The sequence below is a fragment of the Thermobia domestica genome, chromosome 17 (assembly GCF_964235325.1).
Source record: "Thermobia domestica chromosome 17, izTheDome1.hap1.1, whole genome shotgun sequence".
Classification (NCBI taxonomy): domain Eukaryota; kingdom Metazoa; phylum Arthropoda; class Insecta; order Zygentoma; family Lepismatidae; genus Thermobia; species Thermobia domestica.
This window is the reverse complement of record NC_137470.1, coordinates 112,965,840-112,987,239: the sequence shown is the minus strand read 5'-3', so window position 1 is coordinate 112,987,239 and position 21,400 is coordinate 112,965,840. Positions and strand designations below refer to the sequence as shown.

At 37.8% G+C, this 21,400-nt stretch overlaps 1 protein-coding gene across 1 annotated transcript in view; it reads right to left on the bottom strand.

The window, feature by feature from the left end:
* LOC145674649 (uncharacterized) overlaps window positions 1-4,072 on the bottom strand; it is a 22,618-nt gene extending 18,546 nt beyond the window's left edge. The window contains exon 1 of the mRNA XM_081744869.1: window positions 3,523-4,072. Within this exon, the coding sequence (XP_081600995.1) occupies window positions 3,523-3,720 (198 nt within the window). The 5' untranslated portion in view covers window positions 3,721-4,072. The remainder of the gene's footprint in view (window positions 1-3,522) is intronic.
* Between the last annotated feature and the right edge of the window lie 17,328 nt (window positions 4,073-21,400).

Sequence of the window (21,400 nt, the reverse complement as noted above, 5' to 3'; positions counted from 1 at the left end):
TATATATATAGTGTAGAGAGAGAGAGAGAGAGAGAGGGTTGATTAATTCGTGTGTCAATTTCATTTGTTCACTGTGCAAAAGTGGTATGAGGTAAAGCCGTGCAATTTGGTGTAACTTTAGATGAAGGAAAAAAATGAAATGAAATCTTTAAGTTTTACGTCCTACGGTTATGCCGGTTAGGCTAAAGGAGACGGTGATGATGAGAGATGAGTGAAATGGTGGAATGAAGAAAGTGGGAGGAAACGGGAGAACCCCGAGAAAACCCACGAGCACGGTGTTTGTCCACCACAAAGTTCATTTGGCGGGGGCTGGGATCGAACCCGGGACCCAAGCACCAGAGGTGAACGCTCTACCACTGAGCCACCGCGCCCCCTTAGATGAAGGACATAAGTTATGTTTCGCTATAGAAGCATGTCACTTGTACTAAAGATTGAAGAGATATAGGGTCAAAGGTCAAATTGCGAATTTTTTTTTTCCTTATGGGATTGCAATGGTAAATTCTGAAAGAGCCTGCAAAAACGTAAATCGAAGTGATAACAAAGAAAAAGCTCTATGATATGATTCTATGTCGCAAGCCGACCAAATATGCGTCAATCAAGTGTCATGGTCAGAGGTCACTGTCAGATCAAGGTCACAGGTCACCTTGAGAACCCATTTGGCATGATGAGGTAAGGACATTGCGTTGTTTTCAGTTTATTCAAATGGGTTCTCAAGGTGCCCTGTGACCTTGATCTCACCGTGACCTCTGACCTTGACACTTGATTGACCATATTTGGTCGGCTTGCGACATAGAATCATACCATACAGCTTTTTTTTTTTTTGTTATCACTTCGATTTACGTTTTCTCAGGCTCTTTCAGAATTTACCATTGTAGTTCCATAAGGAAAAAATCGCAATTTGACCTTTGACCCTATATCTCTTCAATCTTTAGTACGAGTGACATGCTTCTATGGCGAAACAAAACTTATGTTCTTCATCTAAAGTTACACCAAATTGTACGGCTTTACCTCATACCACTTTTGCACAGTGAACAAATGAAATTGACACACGAATTAATCAACTCTCTGTATATAATTGTTAAGTTCGATTTTAACGTATAGCATACAGTGAGATGAAGGGTTGGGAGAACACCTAGCAATGTCTAAATTGTAGAAAAGAAAATGACAAATCAAAGTAAAATACACTGTTTGAGACAACAAATGTAATACCAACAAAAAGAGATAAGAGCTCCAAATGTGGAAGACAGCTTAAGTTACAAATGTGAAATAATTACAGTTACCGCTTTATTTGATGTGAGAGCACGAGTATTGGACGCGGAAAACTAAGTCCAAAGGTCAGTCCACTATGGATGTCTATAACGTCTGTTACACGATGAGGTATACAGAATATGAGAACTTGATTGTTCTCCTACGGTATGAGAAGACATTCATCTGTGAACTATAGCTCGGAGAGGTTTCTGGTGTGCGACACTTGCAATCATGGATCAGATATTTGCAATCGGCATCGGATCAGGTGAACTCGCAGGAAGCATTAAAACATTGTCTCTATTGAGGAAATGTAGAGCTTGTGTGCTACATGAGTTTGTGTTTTATCTGTTGGACAATGGCTTCATGCAAAACATGCAACAATGGAATCACAGCGGGGTCCAACAGCACATTGATGTACCATTGGCAAAGAGTAATGCGTATTACAAGAAAGAAATCCAATCCAATGCCCAGTGCCGAACGTATATGACGATGTAGGACTCAAACTAGGGATGGCCAGAACCGGCTCCTGATGGAACCGGTTTTCGGATCTGAACGAATCCGGTTCTAGAAGATTCGGTTCCGGAACCGATTTTTCGAATCCAGACCGGGAACCAGTTCCGGAACCGGGTTTTTAGATCCAGGTCTGGAACCGGTTCCCAAGATTCGGTTCCGGAACCGGGTTTTCGGATCCAGGTTTGGAACCGGTTCCGAAAACGGGATCTCCAAGAATCGGTTCACCGGAACCGGAAATTTGTGGTCATCCCTCCGCTAAGCCCGAGGTGCTGGCAGGCTGTGAACAGTATGCTAGATGAATTGATGGAAGCGACAGGCAGGCGCCCAGGCGGCGGCCGCTTGGCTTGTTTGGCTAAACAAACTGGGTAACTGGCGAACTCATTGGCTAAACAGGCAAACTCATTTGGCCAAACACCCTCTGGTGGACCATTTTCTTTCTGGGGGCACAAGTGGGTCTGGGCGGGAAGGGCGTGGCCTTCTTTGCAGTGTTTTGAAGGTGAACTTTGTGCTTCCTTTACGGGTCTTTGGGAGCTTTCGGAATGAGGTCTGGAACCGGTTCCTAAGATCCGGTTCTGGAATCGGGTTTTTGGATCCAGGTCTGGAACCGGTTCTGGAACCGCGTTTTCGGATCTAGATCTGGAATCCGTTCCAGAACCGGAAATTTGTGGCCATCCCTAATTCAAACCACCCAGTTTCTTATTAAGGTACAGGCAGACACGGATGCAGCCATTATGTTGCTAAACACAGAAACAGAAGTGGAATTTGTTCGAGAAAATACCGTGCTATTCTTCTTACCATGTGCGATGTTCACAGCATCATTGTAGCAGCACACGTGTATGATCAAAGGAAACTGTGGAATGGACCCCGTGTAAATACTCCTCGCCCAGCCAGACAACGCTGAGGTGTAACTAGCGACGCTGTTCGCTGCACGTCAACTCAGAATTCATGCACCAGCGTTGCGAATGTTACCCACTGATCAGCCCTATTTATGCGTACAAGAAGTCAGTCCTTTCGGTTCGCGGTATGAAGCAGCCGTTTGAATCGTGCAAGTTGTTGTGTATTTTTTCCTGAAGATAGCAACACTGTGGCTGTAATCCGTTCAAAACAGATACCAACGTCCCAGAAGAATAATACGCAGTGCGAAACATCACAATTCTTCTCGGTCAAATACGGAAGGCTGCTGGAATTGTTGTCATATTCGACGATGAGACATTGTTCAACTGTCCAGATACATTCACGTCAATCTAATCCTCGACCACTACTAAAGATTGGATCCCTACCCTGCCTCTGGTTGCTATTTTCATGGTGCGCACTTGTAGCTTAGCAGAGTTTCACGGTTACTAAGCATTTTACTGCCCTTATATAACTTTGGTGCTGAAAGGAAAGCTAACTCCCCAATTCAACCATCCAACTAATAATAATTCCTAGCTTTTCGTTTCAGACTTTCGCATATCTGGTCAATATTCAATATTCTTTAATTACAGCATTAATAACTCCTATTCTTCTTAGCGTCAGTAATTGTAATTAAAATGTAAAACGTAATAGGCCTATAAGAAGTTCATGGCTGAAACGAATTAATTTGAAAGGTTGCTGCAAATGAAACTAGGTTGTAATTAATATTTGTTAAGTTTCATACAAATATAACATAGAAAACAAACCGAATACTAACTTCACTTCCACTCCATTTGTTTTCGAAATTGATATAGAATATAATTACATTCGTGTTGATCTATGCACTTATTGAAAACTAAAATTACTTACCTCCACAGAAAATATGTCGAATATACTACGGGTTATTACATCTTCACCTAGTTCATTACCCTGAATACAGTACTTCGTGGTAGAATCTGTTAAACAACACACGCAGAGCTCATTTATAGAATTTCCACTGTTAATTTCCTTCTGCAGATTAGATATGAGTATTTCAATTATGGAATCAGGATGTACACTTAACGACATGATGTGTTATATCATCCACACTTCGAATTTCACAGAAACTCTCTCTATATAACTCGAAAACACAACCTGTAGTACATTTATCACAACCAGATTTGTTCTTCCACACACAATAACAGAAAGACACCGCAGTTTTACGTTTTATTATAATTCTTATGCCCACTACACTAAAAGCTACCACACTATCAAATCCAAAATTTCCGTAAAACGAAATTCTGATTTACGTAATAATGCTCTCAATAGATGGAGAACAATGAAGCGCGCTTCAGGTAACGGTTGCACATGCACATAAAATTTTACATCTTTCACTTTTAGTTGTGAAATCTGATGGTGCGTTACACGATCTTAACTAAGATTCTTTAAGCTCTAATCCAATAAACGATGTGTATATAATCCAGTGAAGCAGTTTTAAATTTAGAAATATATCTTAAACAAGGTGAGCGTTTTACCCCTCAGCGAAAATAAAGTGTTTGCTTTTATTTTAAGTTTTTACACTGTGGCTTATACAGGAGGAGTCAAAAGTTCCAGGACACATTCTTTCTTGGAAACGGAGGAGGTGTCAGCTATTCTGAGTTTACAACTGTACAGTCATGTTCAAAAAAACTCCCACCCATGTAAAGGCTTTCAGGACCAAGTAAAGAAAGTTGCATAATCAAACGGAGTTTCTCTTCGATATATTCGAGTGATTTAACGCTCAATATTGTTGGCTTTACTACGAACTGTCTTCAAATCAAGGAAACAAAATTTTAATTACCAAAATAATATATACCGTGTTTTCTTAAATCTTTTACATTAAATTCATCGTAAAAGTAAATTGTGTAAATCATTCCCATTATTCATATCAGGCAGTTAAAGTTTCAGAAGACAGGTATAGAAGGAGCAGATTAATCAAATTCTTACTGTTCATATACTAATCCTAACTATACAGGGTGATTGGAAACTCCACCGAAAAACTACGGGAGGTGATTCCTTACATCAAAACAAGAAAAAAAAGTTCTATGAACCTGGGGTCAAAAGTGCTTAGTTTCGGAGTTATAGGCCGCCGAAAACGGGGTAAAAGGAACTTTAGACCGTTATAGCGCCACGAGTGTGAGTGATAGGTCAAAGGCGGCTTGGTCCTCCCAAAGAAACCAAACCTGCTCTATGCAAAAATGTTTATGTCACAATAGTGAAATCCGTGCGAAAGGAATTCCCCACAGGTACGTAGGGATTCCTGGAAAATATGTCAAGGAAAGAGACGTCAAAATAGGTTAATGGATAGGTTTCCCACCTGACAACCATAAATCGTGTGTGCCATGTCAGGATCTCAAACAGAGACGAAATGTTGGACAACTTCATATCCGCTATGTGTAGTTGCATAACCACCAGATGACCAACAACGAAGTTGTGGATATGACGTGGAGGGAAGACACGTCAGGAGGTGATTCCACAACTGAAAACAAGGAAACAAGCCCATGTAAACATAGGTCGACAAAGACGGCGTGGTCCAGCAGGAACCGGGCGAAAGAGCACCGCACACGGTCGGCGAAGTAGAATATCTCCCGAACGAAGAGAGATATTGACGTCAGTCCAAAACAAAAGAATTAAAATCAGACCAAGGGAAACGATGGTGCAAACCGAATGGCGGAGAGGGAACTGCGCAAGGGGACTTCACACAGAAAGACGAAGAGTCACCAAAGCAGACATGGTAGGGGCAGTGCAAAGTGACACAGACGTATGTACGATGACGTGTATCGTAGGGCTTACGCACGAACGGTGGGGTGAGAGCTGGAAAATGGGGATTATCCACTTCAGCGTCGGGGAGCAAGGCGAAGGAACACCTCCGGACATGGTGTTTTGGTGCGACGGTACAGCAACAAGCAGAATATGCAGACATTGCAGGGCCTGGAATCACTATAGGCCCGGCCGAGTAGACAACTGAGGTGTGGACAAAAGTACACATACATACAGGGAAACATGGACTGTATTTGCAAGGATGGTACACTACAGCTCTGACTTGTATCCGTGATGAATAATTTTAACATAGAATGATACTAAAGGTTACTGAAGCCATACTGAATCCTTTCCCCGAAATCTCTACTTTTAAGTAAGTTTTGCCAAACTTTAGGGCAAGTTTAAAAATTTTAATGCCATTATTATTATTATTATTATTATTATTATTATTATTATTATTATTATTATTATTATTATTATTATTATTATTATATCAAAACCGTGTATAATCTTTAAAAGATATGCGGTTTGTATCTGAATAGTAAAAGCTAATTGATTGTCGATCTCGGTCGTCGAGAAGTCTTCAGGAGACAATAATATCGGTCACGTTCTGGGTTTTAATTCCGAAGGTTCAAGTATTCGGGCTCGAGCCAATAATTGTTAAAAGTTATAGGCTTCAGCCAAACATGTTCAAAACAGCTGGGACCGGGTTTAGGCTTCTCAACGGCTCGAGCGGCTCGGTTTACAGCTCATTCACTACCAACCGAACCGACAAGTGAGCCGAGCCAACAGCTCACCCAACCGAGCCGATTTGAGCCATTGGCTTAGTTGAGCTGAGACGTACCATGCTGATGGACTTGTTTTAACTTAGCTGGCTCGAACCGGTTCACATGAGCCGAGTAGGTGACCCATCCCAACCGATAAAGCTCGAACCACCGGCTCAATTGAGCCGAGTCGATGGCTCGTGCCAACTGTGCCGGCTCAGGTCATCGGCTCGATTGGGCCGAGCCGATGGCTCATCCCAATCAAGCCAACTCGAGCTGTTCGCTCAGTTCATACGAGCCGAGCCGGTCGATATCACTACCCGGGTTGGTCTTCTGCTTGGGCTCAAGAATTCGACCGTGCAGATCTCAGCCTTGATTTTAAGAACTACAGTATATACTTATATTGGTGGTTACGATATTTGAGGCTATCACGTAATAATAATAAAAAACTCTTGTCCTCTCGTTATCTAGACGAGACGAGATGCACTAAAATTACGAGACGAGATGCACCCGTGTCATGAGCAACACAGTAGAGGGGTGGCACCTGACCCAAGGTAGCTGAAAAATCGCCTTTTTTCCAGGGTCTCCTGAGAGCAAGGACTCAATTTTCCAGTGTCTCACGATACACTATGACCCACGCACCGTCCACCCACGATCTTTTACGACCTCCATTTTAGGGGTGTATTTGTTCCCTTTTATGAGCACTTTTTAAGGGGGTGTACTCGTTCCCTTTTATGAGCACTTTTTAGGGGTGTATTCATTCTCTTTTATGAGCATATTTTCCAACCCCTATTTTAACATAGCAGAAATTACACTGAGACTATGAACACACAGCAGAACAGATAATACAAAAGAATACGTAAAATAGCAAGGGTGAACTCATTAACTTTTATGAGCATATTTTTCAACCCTATTTTAACATAGCAGATAACACATAAGATTACGAACACATATAAGAGCAGAAGACTACGTAACATAGCAAGGGTGTACTCGTACCCTTTTATGAGCACATTTTCCAACCCCTATTTGAACACATAAGACTACGAACATATAGCATAGCAGATAATACATAAGATTACGAACACATAAAAGAGCAGATAACACATAAAAGTACGTAACATAGCAAGGGTGTATTCGATCTCTTTTATGACCACTTTTTCCACCCCTTATTTTACCATAGCAGAAATTACGAACACACAGCAGAGCAGAGAATACATAAGATTCATTCCCTTTTATGAGCACTTTTTAAGGGGTGTACTCGTTCTCTTTTAAGATCACTTTTCCAACCCCTATTTTACCATAGCAGAAATTACATGAGATTCATTTTTTTCAACTCCTATTTTAGCAGACAATGAAAACCTAAGTAACATAGCAAAGGGGGTGTACATAAGACTACGAACACACATAGTAGGGCTGTATTCATTCCACCCCTATTTAAACATAGCAGAACTAGTAAAAGAGTATGGCTTATTTTGCAACCCCTATTTTAACATAGCAGAAACTACGAACACAAAGCAGAAACATTTACATTTCCGATTCGATACGTCCCTTTGAACCGATTTGGATAAAACTAGGTATATGGAAGTTTTCGGACATGCTGATTACGAATACCATTTCTATTTTTAGCTGGGTCTTATATTTCATGTGGGATACGCCCTTTCTATGACAATTTTAATCGATTTGGATGAAACTCGGTATATGGGGGTTTTCGGACATGCTGATTACGAATATCATTTTTATTTTTACCTGGGTCTTATAGTTTGTGGGATACGCCCTTTTTACGACACTTAAAACCCAATCACTCGTAAACGAAGCAACATATTGAGGTGGTGTTTCCACATTTAGCAATTGGTCATCAACTACTACAAGTTCCAAAAATAATGACCATCGAGGTCAAAGGTCAAAATACTTAAAACCTAATAACTCGGAAACGGATCCACATATTGAGGTGGTGTTTCCACATTTAGTAATTGGTCATCAGGTACTACAAGTTCCATAATGATGACCATCGAGGTCAAAAGTCAAAATACTTAAAACCTAATAACTCGAAAATGGATCCACATACTCAGGTGGTGTTTCCACATTTAGTAACTGGTCATTAACTACTACAAGTTCCAAAATAATGACCATCGAGGTCAAAGGTCAACATACTTAAAACCTAATAACTCGAAAACGGAGCCACATATTGAGGTGGTGTTTTCACATTTAGTAATTGGTCATCAGGTACCACATGTCCCAAAATAATGACCATCGAGGTCAAAGGTCAAAATACTTAAAACCTAATAACTCGAAAACCGAGCCACATATTGAGGTGGTGTTTCCACATTTAGTAATTGGTCATCAACTACTACAAGTTCCAAAATAATGACCATCCTGGTCAAAGGTCAAAATACTTAAAACCTAATAACTAAAAACGGAGCCACATATTGAGATGGTGTTTCCACATTTAGTAATTGGCCATCAACTACTACAAGTTCCAAAATAATGACCATCGAGGTCAAAGGTCAACATACTTAAAACCTAATAACTCGAAAACGGAGCCACAAATTGAGGTGGTGTTTTCACATTTAGTAATTGGTCATCAGGTACCACATGTCCCAAAATAATGACCACCGAGGTCAAAGGTCAAAATACTTAAAACCTAATAACTCGAAAATGGACCCACATACTCAGGTGCTGTTTCCACATTTAGTAATTGGTCATCATGTACCACAAGTTCCAAAATAATGACGATCGAGGTCAAAGGTGAAAATACTTAAAACCTAATAACTCGAAAATGGATCCACATATTGAGGTGGTGTTTTCACATTTAGTAATTGGTCATCAACTACTACAAGTTCCAAAAATAATGACCATCGAGGTCAAAGGTCAAAATACTTAAAATCTAATAACTCGAAAACGGAGCCAAATTTTGAGGTGGTGTTTCCACATTTAGTAATTGGTCATCAACTACTAGAAGTTCCAAAATAATGACCATCCTGGTCAAAGGTCAAAATACTTAAAACCTAATGACTCGAAAATGGATTCACATATTGAGGTGCGCTTTTCAAATCTAGTAATAGGTCATCAACTAGTACATGTGAAAAAAAGTACTGACTTTCGAGGTCAAAGGTCAAATATTTAAGCCTTAATAACTCGTAAACGGAGCCAGCAAGAGATTTCTGTAACCTATTAATTTTTTTTGTTCCAAGCAGAAAAAGTGAAGAATGAATAAATTTTAGTGACTTATTTGCTATTGTACTAACGAGAAAAAATCAAAACAACGCCATTTTTTAACTAGCTCAGAATTTCTGTACATTTTTGGGTTATTTAAAATAAAGGAAAAAATAATTTTGATGGACTAACGAAAAAGAAAGAAAAGATATGCCATTTTTGCTAGCTGAGAATTTAAAGAAACAAAGGGAACCTACTCAATTTTCTATCAACGAGAAATGCCATTTCAACTACCTCAGAATTTATGTGCCTTTTTGTGCTAAGGTCTGTTTTAACTCTTCTTGACTAATTAAATAAACGAGGGAATATTGTACCAATGAGAAATGCCATTTTTTCTAGACCATGTTCTAATATTTAAACAAACGAAGGGGTGAATTTGAGTGACCTATTCAAATTTGCAGATCTCTTGAGTGAGATTTCCAATTTTGAAGCAAGAAAGACTATTTTGTAACTAACTCAGAATTTCATTTCATTTTGTAATACTCAAATTTGGATGGAGTGTTTAGTTTTGTTCGAACCAGAAAAATTTGATTGGATTATTTCCTTATGTACAAACTGGAAAAAGTGAAGGGCCATTAATCAAATAAATGAAGGAATAAATTTGGGTAGAATATTTAGTTTTGTACCTAGTAAAATAAGAAAAAGAAGTGAAGAACGAATAAAATTTGGATGGACTATTTTCTTATGTACCAACAAAAAAATGGAGCACCAGCGACAAAAAAGAAACCGAAGGAGGAATAAATTTGGGTGACCTATTCAGTTTGTACTAAGCAGAAAAAATGAAGAAGGATCAGCATTCTATAGTTTTTTCCTGCCATTTATTGGGGGTGTCCTATTTCTTTTTGTGCCAACGAGACCATTTTTAACCGACTTAGAATTTGTACCAAACAGAAAAGAGCTACACAAATAAACAAAGCAATCAATTTTTAACTAGCTCAGAATTTCTAGACCATGTTGTACTATTTAAACAAACGAAGAGATAAATGTGTGTGACCTATTCACTTTTGTACCAAGCAAAATAAGAAAAAGAAGTGAAGAACGAATAAAATTTGGATGGACTATTTTTTCATGTACCAACAAAAAAATGGAGCACCAACGACAAAAAGGAAACCGAAGGAGGAATAAATTTGGGTGACCTAATCAGTTTTGTACTAAGCAGAAAAAAGGGAAGAAGGTAAAATGGCCGAGTTTCATCCAAATCGATTAAAATTATCATAGAAAGGGCGTATCCCACATGAACCATAAGACCCAGGTAAAAATAAGTATGATATTCGTAATCAGCATGTTCCAAAACCCCCATATACCGAGTTTCATCCAAATCGATTAAAATTGTCATAGAAAGGGCGTATCCCACATGAAATATAAGACCCAGCTAAAAATAGAAATGGTATTCGTAATCAGCATGTCCGAAAACTTCCATATACCTCGTTTTATCCAAATCGGTTCAAAGGGGCGTATCGAATCGGAAATGTAAATGTTTCTGCTTTGTGTTCGTAATTTCTGCTATGTTAAAATAGGGGTTGGAAAATAAGCCATACTCTTTTACTAGTTCTGCTATGTTTAAATAGGGGTGGAATGAATACAGCCCTACTATGTGTGTTCGTAGTCTTATGTACACCCCCTTTGCTATGTTACTTAGGTTTTCATTGTCTGCTAAAATAGGGGTTGAAAAAAATGAATCTCATGTAATTTCTGCTATGGTAAAATAGGGGTTGGAAAAGTGATCATAAAAGAGAACGAGCACACCCCTTAAAAAGTGCTCATAAAAGGGAATGAATCTTATGTATTCTCTGCTCTGCTGTGTGTTCGTAATTTCTGCTATGGTAAAATAAGGGGTGGAAAAAGTGGTCATAAAAGAGATTGAATACACCCTTGCTATGTTACGTACTTTTATGTGTTATCTGCTCTTCTATGTGTTCGTAATCTTATGTATTATCTGCTATGCTATGTGTTCGTAATCTTATGTGTTCAAATAGGGGTTGGAAAATGTGCTCATAAAAGGGTACGAGTACACCCTTGCTATGTTACGTAGTCTTCTGCTCTTCTATGTTTTCGTAATCTTATGTGTTACCTGCTATGTTAAAATAGTGCTATGTGTTATCTGCTCTTATATGTGTTCGTAATCTTATGTGTTATCTGCTATGTTAAAATAGGGTTGAAAAATATGCTCATAAAAGTTAATGAGTTCACCCTTGCTATGTTACGTATTCTTATGTATTATCTGTTCTGCTGTGTGTTCATAGTCTCAGTGTAATTTCTGCTATGTTAAAATAGGGGTTGGAAAATATGCTCATAAAAGAGAATGAATACACCCCTAAAAAGTGCTCATAAAAGGGAACAAATACACCCCTAAAATGGAGGTCGTAAAAGATCGTGGGTGGACGGTGCGTGGGTCATAGTGTATCGTGAGACACTGGAAAATTGAGTCCTTGCTCTCAGGAGACCCTGGAAAAAAGGCGATTTTTCAGCTACCGGGGGTCAGGTGCCACCCCTCTACTAACACTAAAAGTATTCCACATTACTGCTTACATTTCTCATGGCTTTCGCTTTCCAGTCTAATCAGGCCATTATTTTAAAACGAGTTAAAACGAGCTGAACGAGCGAGCGAGCCATTATCAAACTCGACTCAACTCGAAACTCGACCTCGAAAACAGCGACTTAGCTCAGAACTCAACTCAAGAAAATTACCTTTGACTCGCTCGAATTGAACTCGAGTCGAGTCGAATTTTGGCTCGACTCGTGCTCATTCCTATTCGTATTTGTATTTTATGTTTCCACTTCAAAAATTTCGACTCTTTTTTATCCGTTTGCCTGCTGTTTCCCGATTTCTCTTTCGGTGTCGTCCTTTATTTACACCATGCACTAATCTTATTCCCAGCTTGTGACCCGCTTCAATGTCTTATTCAGTTTAGGCTTTTCTCCTTACCTTGACTACACATGTGATTGATTTAATTCTCACTTTCCGCGCAGAACCGATGAAAATTATTATTATTATTATTATTATTATTATTATTATTATTATTATTATTATTATTATTATTATTATTATTATTATTATTATTGTACTATTGAACTTCTCAGCGAAGTAACTGTTTAATACGATATCATTTCTGTAATTTTACTCCATTGTATGTTATTTAGTTTATTAATGGGCACTAAATGGTCTCCAGATCATGGAATAAATTAACTTCGGAATGCACTTTAGTGGAAATATCATTACACGAACATTACCGGTTCCTTCCAAACATCAGGGCCTGAACTTAACAATATTTAGCTTATGATGTTGCATGAGAAGATAATGTAGGGGTGAAGTGTTGGATTTGTAAGTAATATAGATAATCAATATAGCTTCAAATCCTTTTCAAGTTATTTTATTTTCAAAGCAATCGTGAAGGATCAAAGAGTGACTTCTCATACTAAATGAGCAATCCTTAAGAAAATGGACGCGAATACTTGTATCATGATAGAGACGATTTACGCATGTTAATTGGGAAAGGGCAATGAAATTACTAGGACATTCGAAACACTTCGTTCATCTGCAGTATGCACATTTTAATTTATCGTTCTAAGGAAAAAACACTACACCATTTGCTATTGTTAAACTAACTTTGGCTAGCGCAATCGGTGGAATATGATGGTCTGTGTAATACGCACATTGCTGAAGAATTTTGTTATTGTACAGACTCACATGTGTGAAATTCGGAAAAATATCGTTTTATCGATCATCGCCCTCTGATTCATACCCCTGATTAGATATACTTGTTTCCTCATTTTCATTGCATCACTTCTCTAATAAATGTCAGTGGAATTTTTACCAAGTTTTCACTTAACATTTCAAATGGGTAATACGTTCTCTTTTACCACCTCTCACGTGCTGTATGCATTATTAAAAAATCATTCTGCTTGTAGTGGATTCGAACATACGTCCTTTATTTTTTCAATCTAGCGTCTTAGCCACTACATTCCTGCACTCTAACCATCTAGAATATGATAATTATATCAATACAGAGAAAACGGAGAAAAAGAAAGTAGAAATTGTCGAAGTGGGAACATAAAATGCCAATGCGAACATATGAGAAAAATAAACACACTGCTGAACAAGACTGCACTTATTTAATATAAAAACACATTTACTCGTGACGTTTCGATCTTCTAGCCAAGATCCTCATCAGACGTACACTGAGTGATACAAAAAACTACTTAAGTATATATACACAATTCATCTCCCTATCTGCTCTCTCATTGGCCCTTTCAAACAGCCAAGCAGAAGCGTGGAAATCTATCTCAGAGAAACTAACGCAATCTTTAAACATGTAAAAGAAAAGGGACATGATGTGAACTGGGAAGAATTTTATTGTGCTGGAACGGGAAAAAAGATTATGGCCGAGAAAGTGGAAAGAGACCTGGTGGATAGAAAAGGAAGGGGATGTAAACTTAATGAATTGGACCAAAGGTATCAGCATTAATAAAGAATGGAGAAATGTTATTGATAAATACAGAAAAATGTATATGAATTAATGTATTCAATGGTTGCTTGCTCCTTGTTGTTTCTTTCTGGTAGAATGTTATGTTGTTCCATTGGTGAGTTCAGATAAATTTCCACGCTTCTGATTGGCTGTTTGAACGGGCTAATAAGAGAGCAGATAGGGAGATGAATTGTGTATATATACTTAAGTAGTTTTTTTTGTATAACTCAGTGAACGTCTGATGAGGATCTTGGCTAGAAGATCGAAACGTCACGTGTAAATCTGTTTTTATATTAAATAAGTGCAGTCCCTTTCAGCAGTGTGTTTATTTTTCTCATTTTATTCGCAAGACGTTGACTATATTTGTGTGTTAAATGTGAACATATATTCCAAGAACTAAACGTTTACCAAACAACGATCTTCGTGTAGTGGTTAAGGCGCTAGATTACAAATCCAAAGGATGGCGGTTCGAATTGCTCCAAGGAGTATATACTTTTTTAGTTTTTTTTAAAAAAATAATGCATAGAGCATATGAGATGTGGTGAAAGAGAGCGTATTATCCTTTTAATACGTTAAGTGAAAAAGAGTTAAAAATTTCGGTGAAATTTATTAGAGAAGTGAATCAATGAAAACGAAGAAGCAGGTATATTTAATCAGGGGTATGTATCAGAGGGTGGTAATCTGAAAAACTGCAAATTTTCCCGAATTTCGCAATGTGAGTCTCTACGATAGGCAAATTTCTTCAGAAATGTGCCTATTGCAGAAACCATCTTGCCAGAAATGCCGTAAAATTTTTATGCAATCTTGCCCTCCTCTATCATCACCTCTGAAACGGAAAGAGAGAGACAGAGACAGAGAGAGACAGAGAGAGAGAGAGAGAGATGTTCCCGGAACTAAGAGTGAGGTGCTTCCATTCAAATCAACGAGTTGACAAATGGACGCTTACATAATGAGAATGCGGAATACAAACAACTATAAAACATCAAAGTTATAATTGCAAGCATTATCACCTAAGTTTCCGGAACCGTGACGGTCAATGAAACATGATCCGATGTCGAAAGTCGAGAAATAATTTGATATTGAAATGAAAACAGAACTTTATAAAAGAAATTATTATGATGCACTAGACACAACATGATAGCCTGTTTCTTCTCTTCATTTTAAATTGCCTCTTTTTAGTGATGCGAGACGAAGCTTGTGTCTCGTCTCAAGGCTATCCCAGTGTCATCTCGTCTTTCCAAAACGAGACAAATTGTTATCGCGTCTCCTTTCGTGTAATTTTCTTTCGTAAACCTCATAATAATAGAAGTAAAATTGGAAGCCATGCGACTTCGAAATGTAACGAAGTTTACAAGTTAGAATTGATAATCGGACAAGAGAGGGCTATGGAATGCTTTCAAGACATTTAAAATGCGACGAGTCCAGACAAGGACCTGTCACGTCTCGTCTAGGAATACGAGACGAGACAGACGCTTTTACAGGATGCTATACATAATGGACTAAGCAGAGTGTGTTGGTGGGTCGTAATGGGTATGTAGGTTATGGCAGGTCGCTGGTTTATGGTGGGTCACTGCGGATGGTGGGTTGCAGTGTGTCACGTCCTGTTGACCCACTGCCCACGATCTACTCGATTTACTTCATCTCTGGTGAGAAGCTTCCAGTTCATCATGAGCGAGACAATATAGGCCTTGTTAAATCCGAGACGAGACGAGACAAAGCGTCTGTCTCGTCTCGTTTTCCTAGAAGAGACGTGACAGGTCGTTGTATGGACTCGTCGCGTTTCAAATGTCTTGAAAGCATTCCATAGCCCTCTGTTGTCCGTTGTAAACTTGTACATTTCGAGTCCGCATGGCTTCGAATTTTACTTCTATTATTATGAGGTTTACGAAAGAAAATTAGACGAAAGGAGACTAGATAACAATTTGTCTCGTTTCGGAAACACGAGTTGATACCGGAATAGCCACGGAACCAGTGGCGGATCTAGAAGTTTAAAACTGGGGGGGACTGTCTGAATTTAGACAATGATAAGTATATCATGACCTTACTATAAATTTTCAAAATTATATAAATAATAGCTTAAAATATTTTCGTCAATCTGAAAGTGGGGGGCCTAGGCCCCCCGCCCCCGAACTAGATCCGCCACTGCACAAGACGAAACACAGCCTTTTTCTCGCCTCTCTAAAACGAGATATTTTCGTATGACGAGACGAAACAGGCAACTATGTTGTGTCTAGCGCATCATAACCATTCCTTTTATAAAATTCTGTTTTCATATCATTATCAAGTTATTTCTCGAAATCCGACATCGGATCATCTTCTTTTCATTGACCGTCATTGTTTCCTTCACTAACTTGCGTTCATAATTGTAATTTTTTTTAAATCATTTTATTTTCTACGGTTTTCATTCCACGGTCAGTCTACGGTTTTCATTCTGACACTTGTAAAGTGGAATTAACATATGATAGGTTATAATGGTGTTGCGAATGTTTGTTATGTGTCTAATTGTTTGAAACCAGTGTGTATTTAGACAATCGATATTACGTGGGGTTAATTGCGTTCATCTATTACTACTTAACTGTCTATGTATTGTATATCTATAAGTGTAATGTTCTACGTTCCCTTTCGTAGAAGAGAGTTGTTTGAAGGCTCTGGATTAAGTGTAATGGAATTGTATAATAGTCTAGGCATGTAATTTTGATGGGGGAATGGAAGTTACAACTACAGCATGAAGTATGGAAAGAGGGATCTTTCTTTTTTTCTCTTGAAATGTCTGTAATGCATTGTTTGTTCCGTTCACCGTATCGCTGTCTGTCCTCGCTGCTTCCTTCAGGCGTTAATCAAGCGTGCCTCGGTGGCTAGCTTCTGCATAGCAAAACTCACGAGTGTAATATGCATGATTCACTTTGTAAAGCAGTGTTGCAATGACTTCGCTTTGTCGTTAACAAATATAGTGCTTTTGCTGTCTTAAATATGAATAAAACTGGTTGTGGAAAAAATAACTGAATATGAATCTGCTAAAAGAATACTTACATAGTTTAATATTGAAGTCTCAATATGGTTCCTCATCCCAAGACTTGTGTTTGTTTTCACAGGACACATTTGGGGAGAGGGGGAGTTGTGTAAGTCATAATATTTTGGCATTCGGGATATTAGTGATATGTTGTTCGGATCTTGGAACCTTAGGTGATAACGCTTACAATTATTACTTTGCTATTTTATGGCTGTTTGTATTCGGCATTCTTATTATGTAAGCGTCTATTTGTCATCTGGTTGATTTGAATGGAAGCACCACACTCTCAGTTCCGGGAGCATCTCTCTCTCTCACTCTCTCTCTCTCTGCAATACGGACATTTCTGAAGAAATTTACCTATCGTAGAGACTGACATGGGCGAAATTTGGGAAAATTTCCAGTTTTTCCGGTCAACACCCTCTGATACAACCGCTGATTAAATATACTTGCTTCCTCATTTTCATTGCCTCACTTCTCTAATAAATATCACCAAAATTTTTAACTCGTTTTCACTTAACACATTAAACGTGTAATACGCTCTCTTTTACCACCTTTCATGTGCTGTATGCATTATTTAAAAAAATATAAAAATACACTACTTGGAGCAGATTCGAACCGCTGTTCTTTGCATTTGTAATCTAGTGCCTTAACCACTACACCATGATCGTTGCTTGGTAAACGCTTAGTTGTTGGCATATTTGTTGTATTTGTATTTTATGTTCCCACTTCGACAATTTTTACTCTTTTTTCTCCGTTTAGCAGCTGTTTCTGACTTTCTCTTTCGGTGTCGCCCTTTATTTACACTATGCACTATTTCTATTCACAGCTTGTGCCCCTCTGCAATATCTTATTCAGATTAGACTTTCCTTCTTGGCCCTCAGTAAACATTTGATTGATTTAATTCTCATGCTCTCCATGGATGGAGCGCAGGAATGCCAGACTCAAAAAACAGGTGTACATTTACTTTCCTGACAGATAATACATGTATATGTAATTTGGCATTAATAAACTAAGTATACTACGAACGGCATATGCTATTTTTTTTGCACTTTAATGCGGCAATTGCACTTACATTGATATTTCACATATAAAGTGCAAAACTAATTCGTAAACTTTTTACTATTAATTAAAATCAAATTTGCAGAATGAGGGAGTAGGTCAAGTGAGTATAAGTCCTTAAAAGCCAGTTCATTTCTTTTGCAAGTCTATCCATCACGACTCTGGAACTCACTAAAGAAATAATAAACACTTCTGACCAGAGTATATACATTTGTTTATTAAAAACTAAATTCCAGTGTAACAGTTTCAACAGCGTAACGTTGTCTTCATCAGACACTAACTCTGTTCTTGCAATCGAGTGTCTGATGAAGACAACGTTACGCTGTTGAAACTGTTACACTGGAATTTAGTTTTTAATAAACAAGTGTATATACTCTGGTCAGAAGTGTTTATTATTTCATTTCTTTTCCATGAATATGTTCTTGCAATCGACTATTCGAGAAATTAAAACAATGAGAACATGGATGTGCACAGTACATCTGGAATAGCGGTAAGAACTGATTATTCGTTCTGTGTTTGTTCGTACATCAATTGTGCAACTGGTAGTTTTATATACAGGTATGTGTTACACAGGGGGAATGATATGTTGAAATGAGAATATATAATTCAAATAAATTCTTATTAATTGTAGTATATTTTAATTATATTTTATAATAAGAAATAATCAATTCTGATTACGACTTAGTTCATTATTTTATGGAAATTCGTAAGACTGTGATGTACAAAATTCAAAATGTAATTCACCTATTGAACATCCCTGAATGTTATGGAAGTACAGAAGATTAGGGAGTTGAGGCCGACGCCCTTATTACGACTGTGTATTTCAAAAATTCTTAAACGCAATATTATATTATTGACAGAATAAATCTATTTTATATCACAAGAAAACAATTGAACCGTTTAAATGAAATTATAGATATAGTTAACACTAACCTCGAACTCGATTTTTTCATTTCATTGGTTCTTAAGAGATGGGGGTGAGCGGTGGCCATTTGAAAAAAGTTTATCACGATGCTGTTAAGTTAGAAATATGAAACTCGGAATGTAAACTCTTTACTAAAAATAAGCGGGCTCGTATCCTATATATATATATTGCACTCTTATTGTATTTTTAGATTTATTATTAATACTTTTATTTGATCCAAATTGTTTGATTTTGCATTTGAATCACGCTTTTTCGTACATTACATCTGTTAATTGAATTTGATCTGATAATACGATTTTATGTTTTAACATTCCTTTCTCCCGGTTGTAAAAATATAAGCGAGTCACTGAGCCTTCAAATGAACGGATTCATTTTAGTGAGTGAACTACTTAGCGGCGAATCTGAGAGTTGAATCGTTTTTCCAATCACTACCATGAACATAATATGAAAACAGGTAACTTGTTTATAAAGAGGTGTAACTTAATCAAGTTTCCGATCAAAACTTATTATAAATTTTACAAATATGAACCTTCGACAACAATCGCTAGAAAACGATTTACATTCTTGTCTGACTACCTAAAAACTGCCATAGAAAATAAATAAATAAGTAAACAATAAAGAAATAAATATAAAACAAACAAAAGAGCATTGAATTACAGAACAATAATATTTCGTTTTCCTTTTTGGAATGAATTTTCATTTTATTTCTCGTCTCATGTACTATCCATTACAAGCTACATCTTTACCTGAATGCAAAGTTGAAGTTGATTCGTTGTGCAACGACTCATGTCAGGAAACGAGTTTTTGAAGGGCAGGTATTGGAAATAAATAATTACATTGCAAGTCTTCAAAATTCAGAAACATTGCTGGATTCTTACCCCAACTCTATTCACGAACTGACAAATCGCAATTCTTAAAAAGTGTAATAAATTTAGAAAACATGAGCCATGGCAACAATTACAAAGTGCCAATTGGAATCTTAAAACATGTGGTGAAAATTAGAAGTGTTGCCAATTTAAAAGATCGAATAATGGACGTTTGGTGCACATTAGAAGCAGTCCTAAATTCATACTGGTTAACTATAGAAAAAAGTAAGCATACCATTGGCTTTTAGAAAAAAAATGCTATTAAAGTGAGGTGTCACATGCTACTGTTTTCATTTTTCAAAACCACTTTAATTCAAAATGGCAGATTTCAAGATGGCTGCCGTCAAGGTTACCCTTACCGTAACACTTGCCTCTAAGCATAATATGTATCACCGAAGCTTTTATTCATATATTATTATTAATAAGCGGGTTAGAAGCTGAGGTAAGGGACTTACGCACACAGCAAGTATAAACAATTAATATGCCTGTAACTTTTCCTCAAATGTGTGCATCTTAAACTAACTTCATTGTTTTTCTGATTAAATTCTAGCCTGAAATTATGTACCGTATTACCCTATTCCCATTTAAAAAGCTTAACCTTAATTCAAAATGGCGGGTTTAAAAGATTGCTGCCGTCAAGGTCATACCTACCATACGACTTCCTCCTAGGCCTTATACGTATCTACATGTTTTTCCTTTCATTAACACTTCGTTTACAAAGGATAGTAAGGGACTTCTGCAGTAATCTCTAATAACCACAACTCTTAAAAATTGTAAAAAAATAGAAAACATGCATCATGGTAAAAATTTCTGTCATCACAAATAATGCATACATGTCCTCTATCAGAAAACAAAATTTCACTGAAATCGGAGCCGGACACCTGGGTGATGTCCCTTGTCAGCTTGTTCCTGATTGGTGCAAATCTGTTATTGTCACAACACAAGACACTATGCATGTGATACACAACACACAACATAGTAGTTACCCACTTCAAGTGCATGGATGACGTCGGCATGCCTGCTCTCGGCGATGTATTGCTTGTTGGTTGTGCGCTCAGTGTTTTTCAATACTAACTCCTTGTATACACAACTCCAAAAGTGCATTACCACCTGCAATTCTCCTTTTCCTGCAATAGCAGGCAACCCAAAACGCTCCTCGGTTGGGTTGGTTGCAAATTCGAAAGGCGTTGGACTAAATCTCAATTTTGTCACAAATATATCAGTGTGGCAAACTGCAAATAAGAGATTAAAACAAATTGTTTAGAATGTCAATTTTATTATTGTGACGGAGTTGGATGACATCAAAATGAAATGAAATCTTTAAGTTTTACGTCCCACGGTTATGCCGGTTAGGCTAAAGGAGACGGTGATTATGAGAGATGAGTGAAATGGTGGAATGAAGAAAGTGGGAGGAAACGGGAGAACCCCGAGAAAACCCACGAGCACGGTGTTTGTCCACCACAAAGTTCACTTGGCGGGGACTGGGATCGAACCCGGGACCTCAAGCACCAGAGGTGAACGCTCTACCACAGAGCCACCGCGCCCCCCGGATGACATCAAAAGTTAAAAAAATGACTTACTTAAGCAGTTCAAACAAACTGAGTGGTAAGAAACTGATAAAAGAAGAAATCATTTCTCTTTCCCCCTCCCCACCCAAAAAAAGAAAC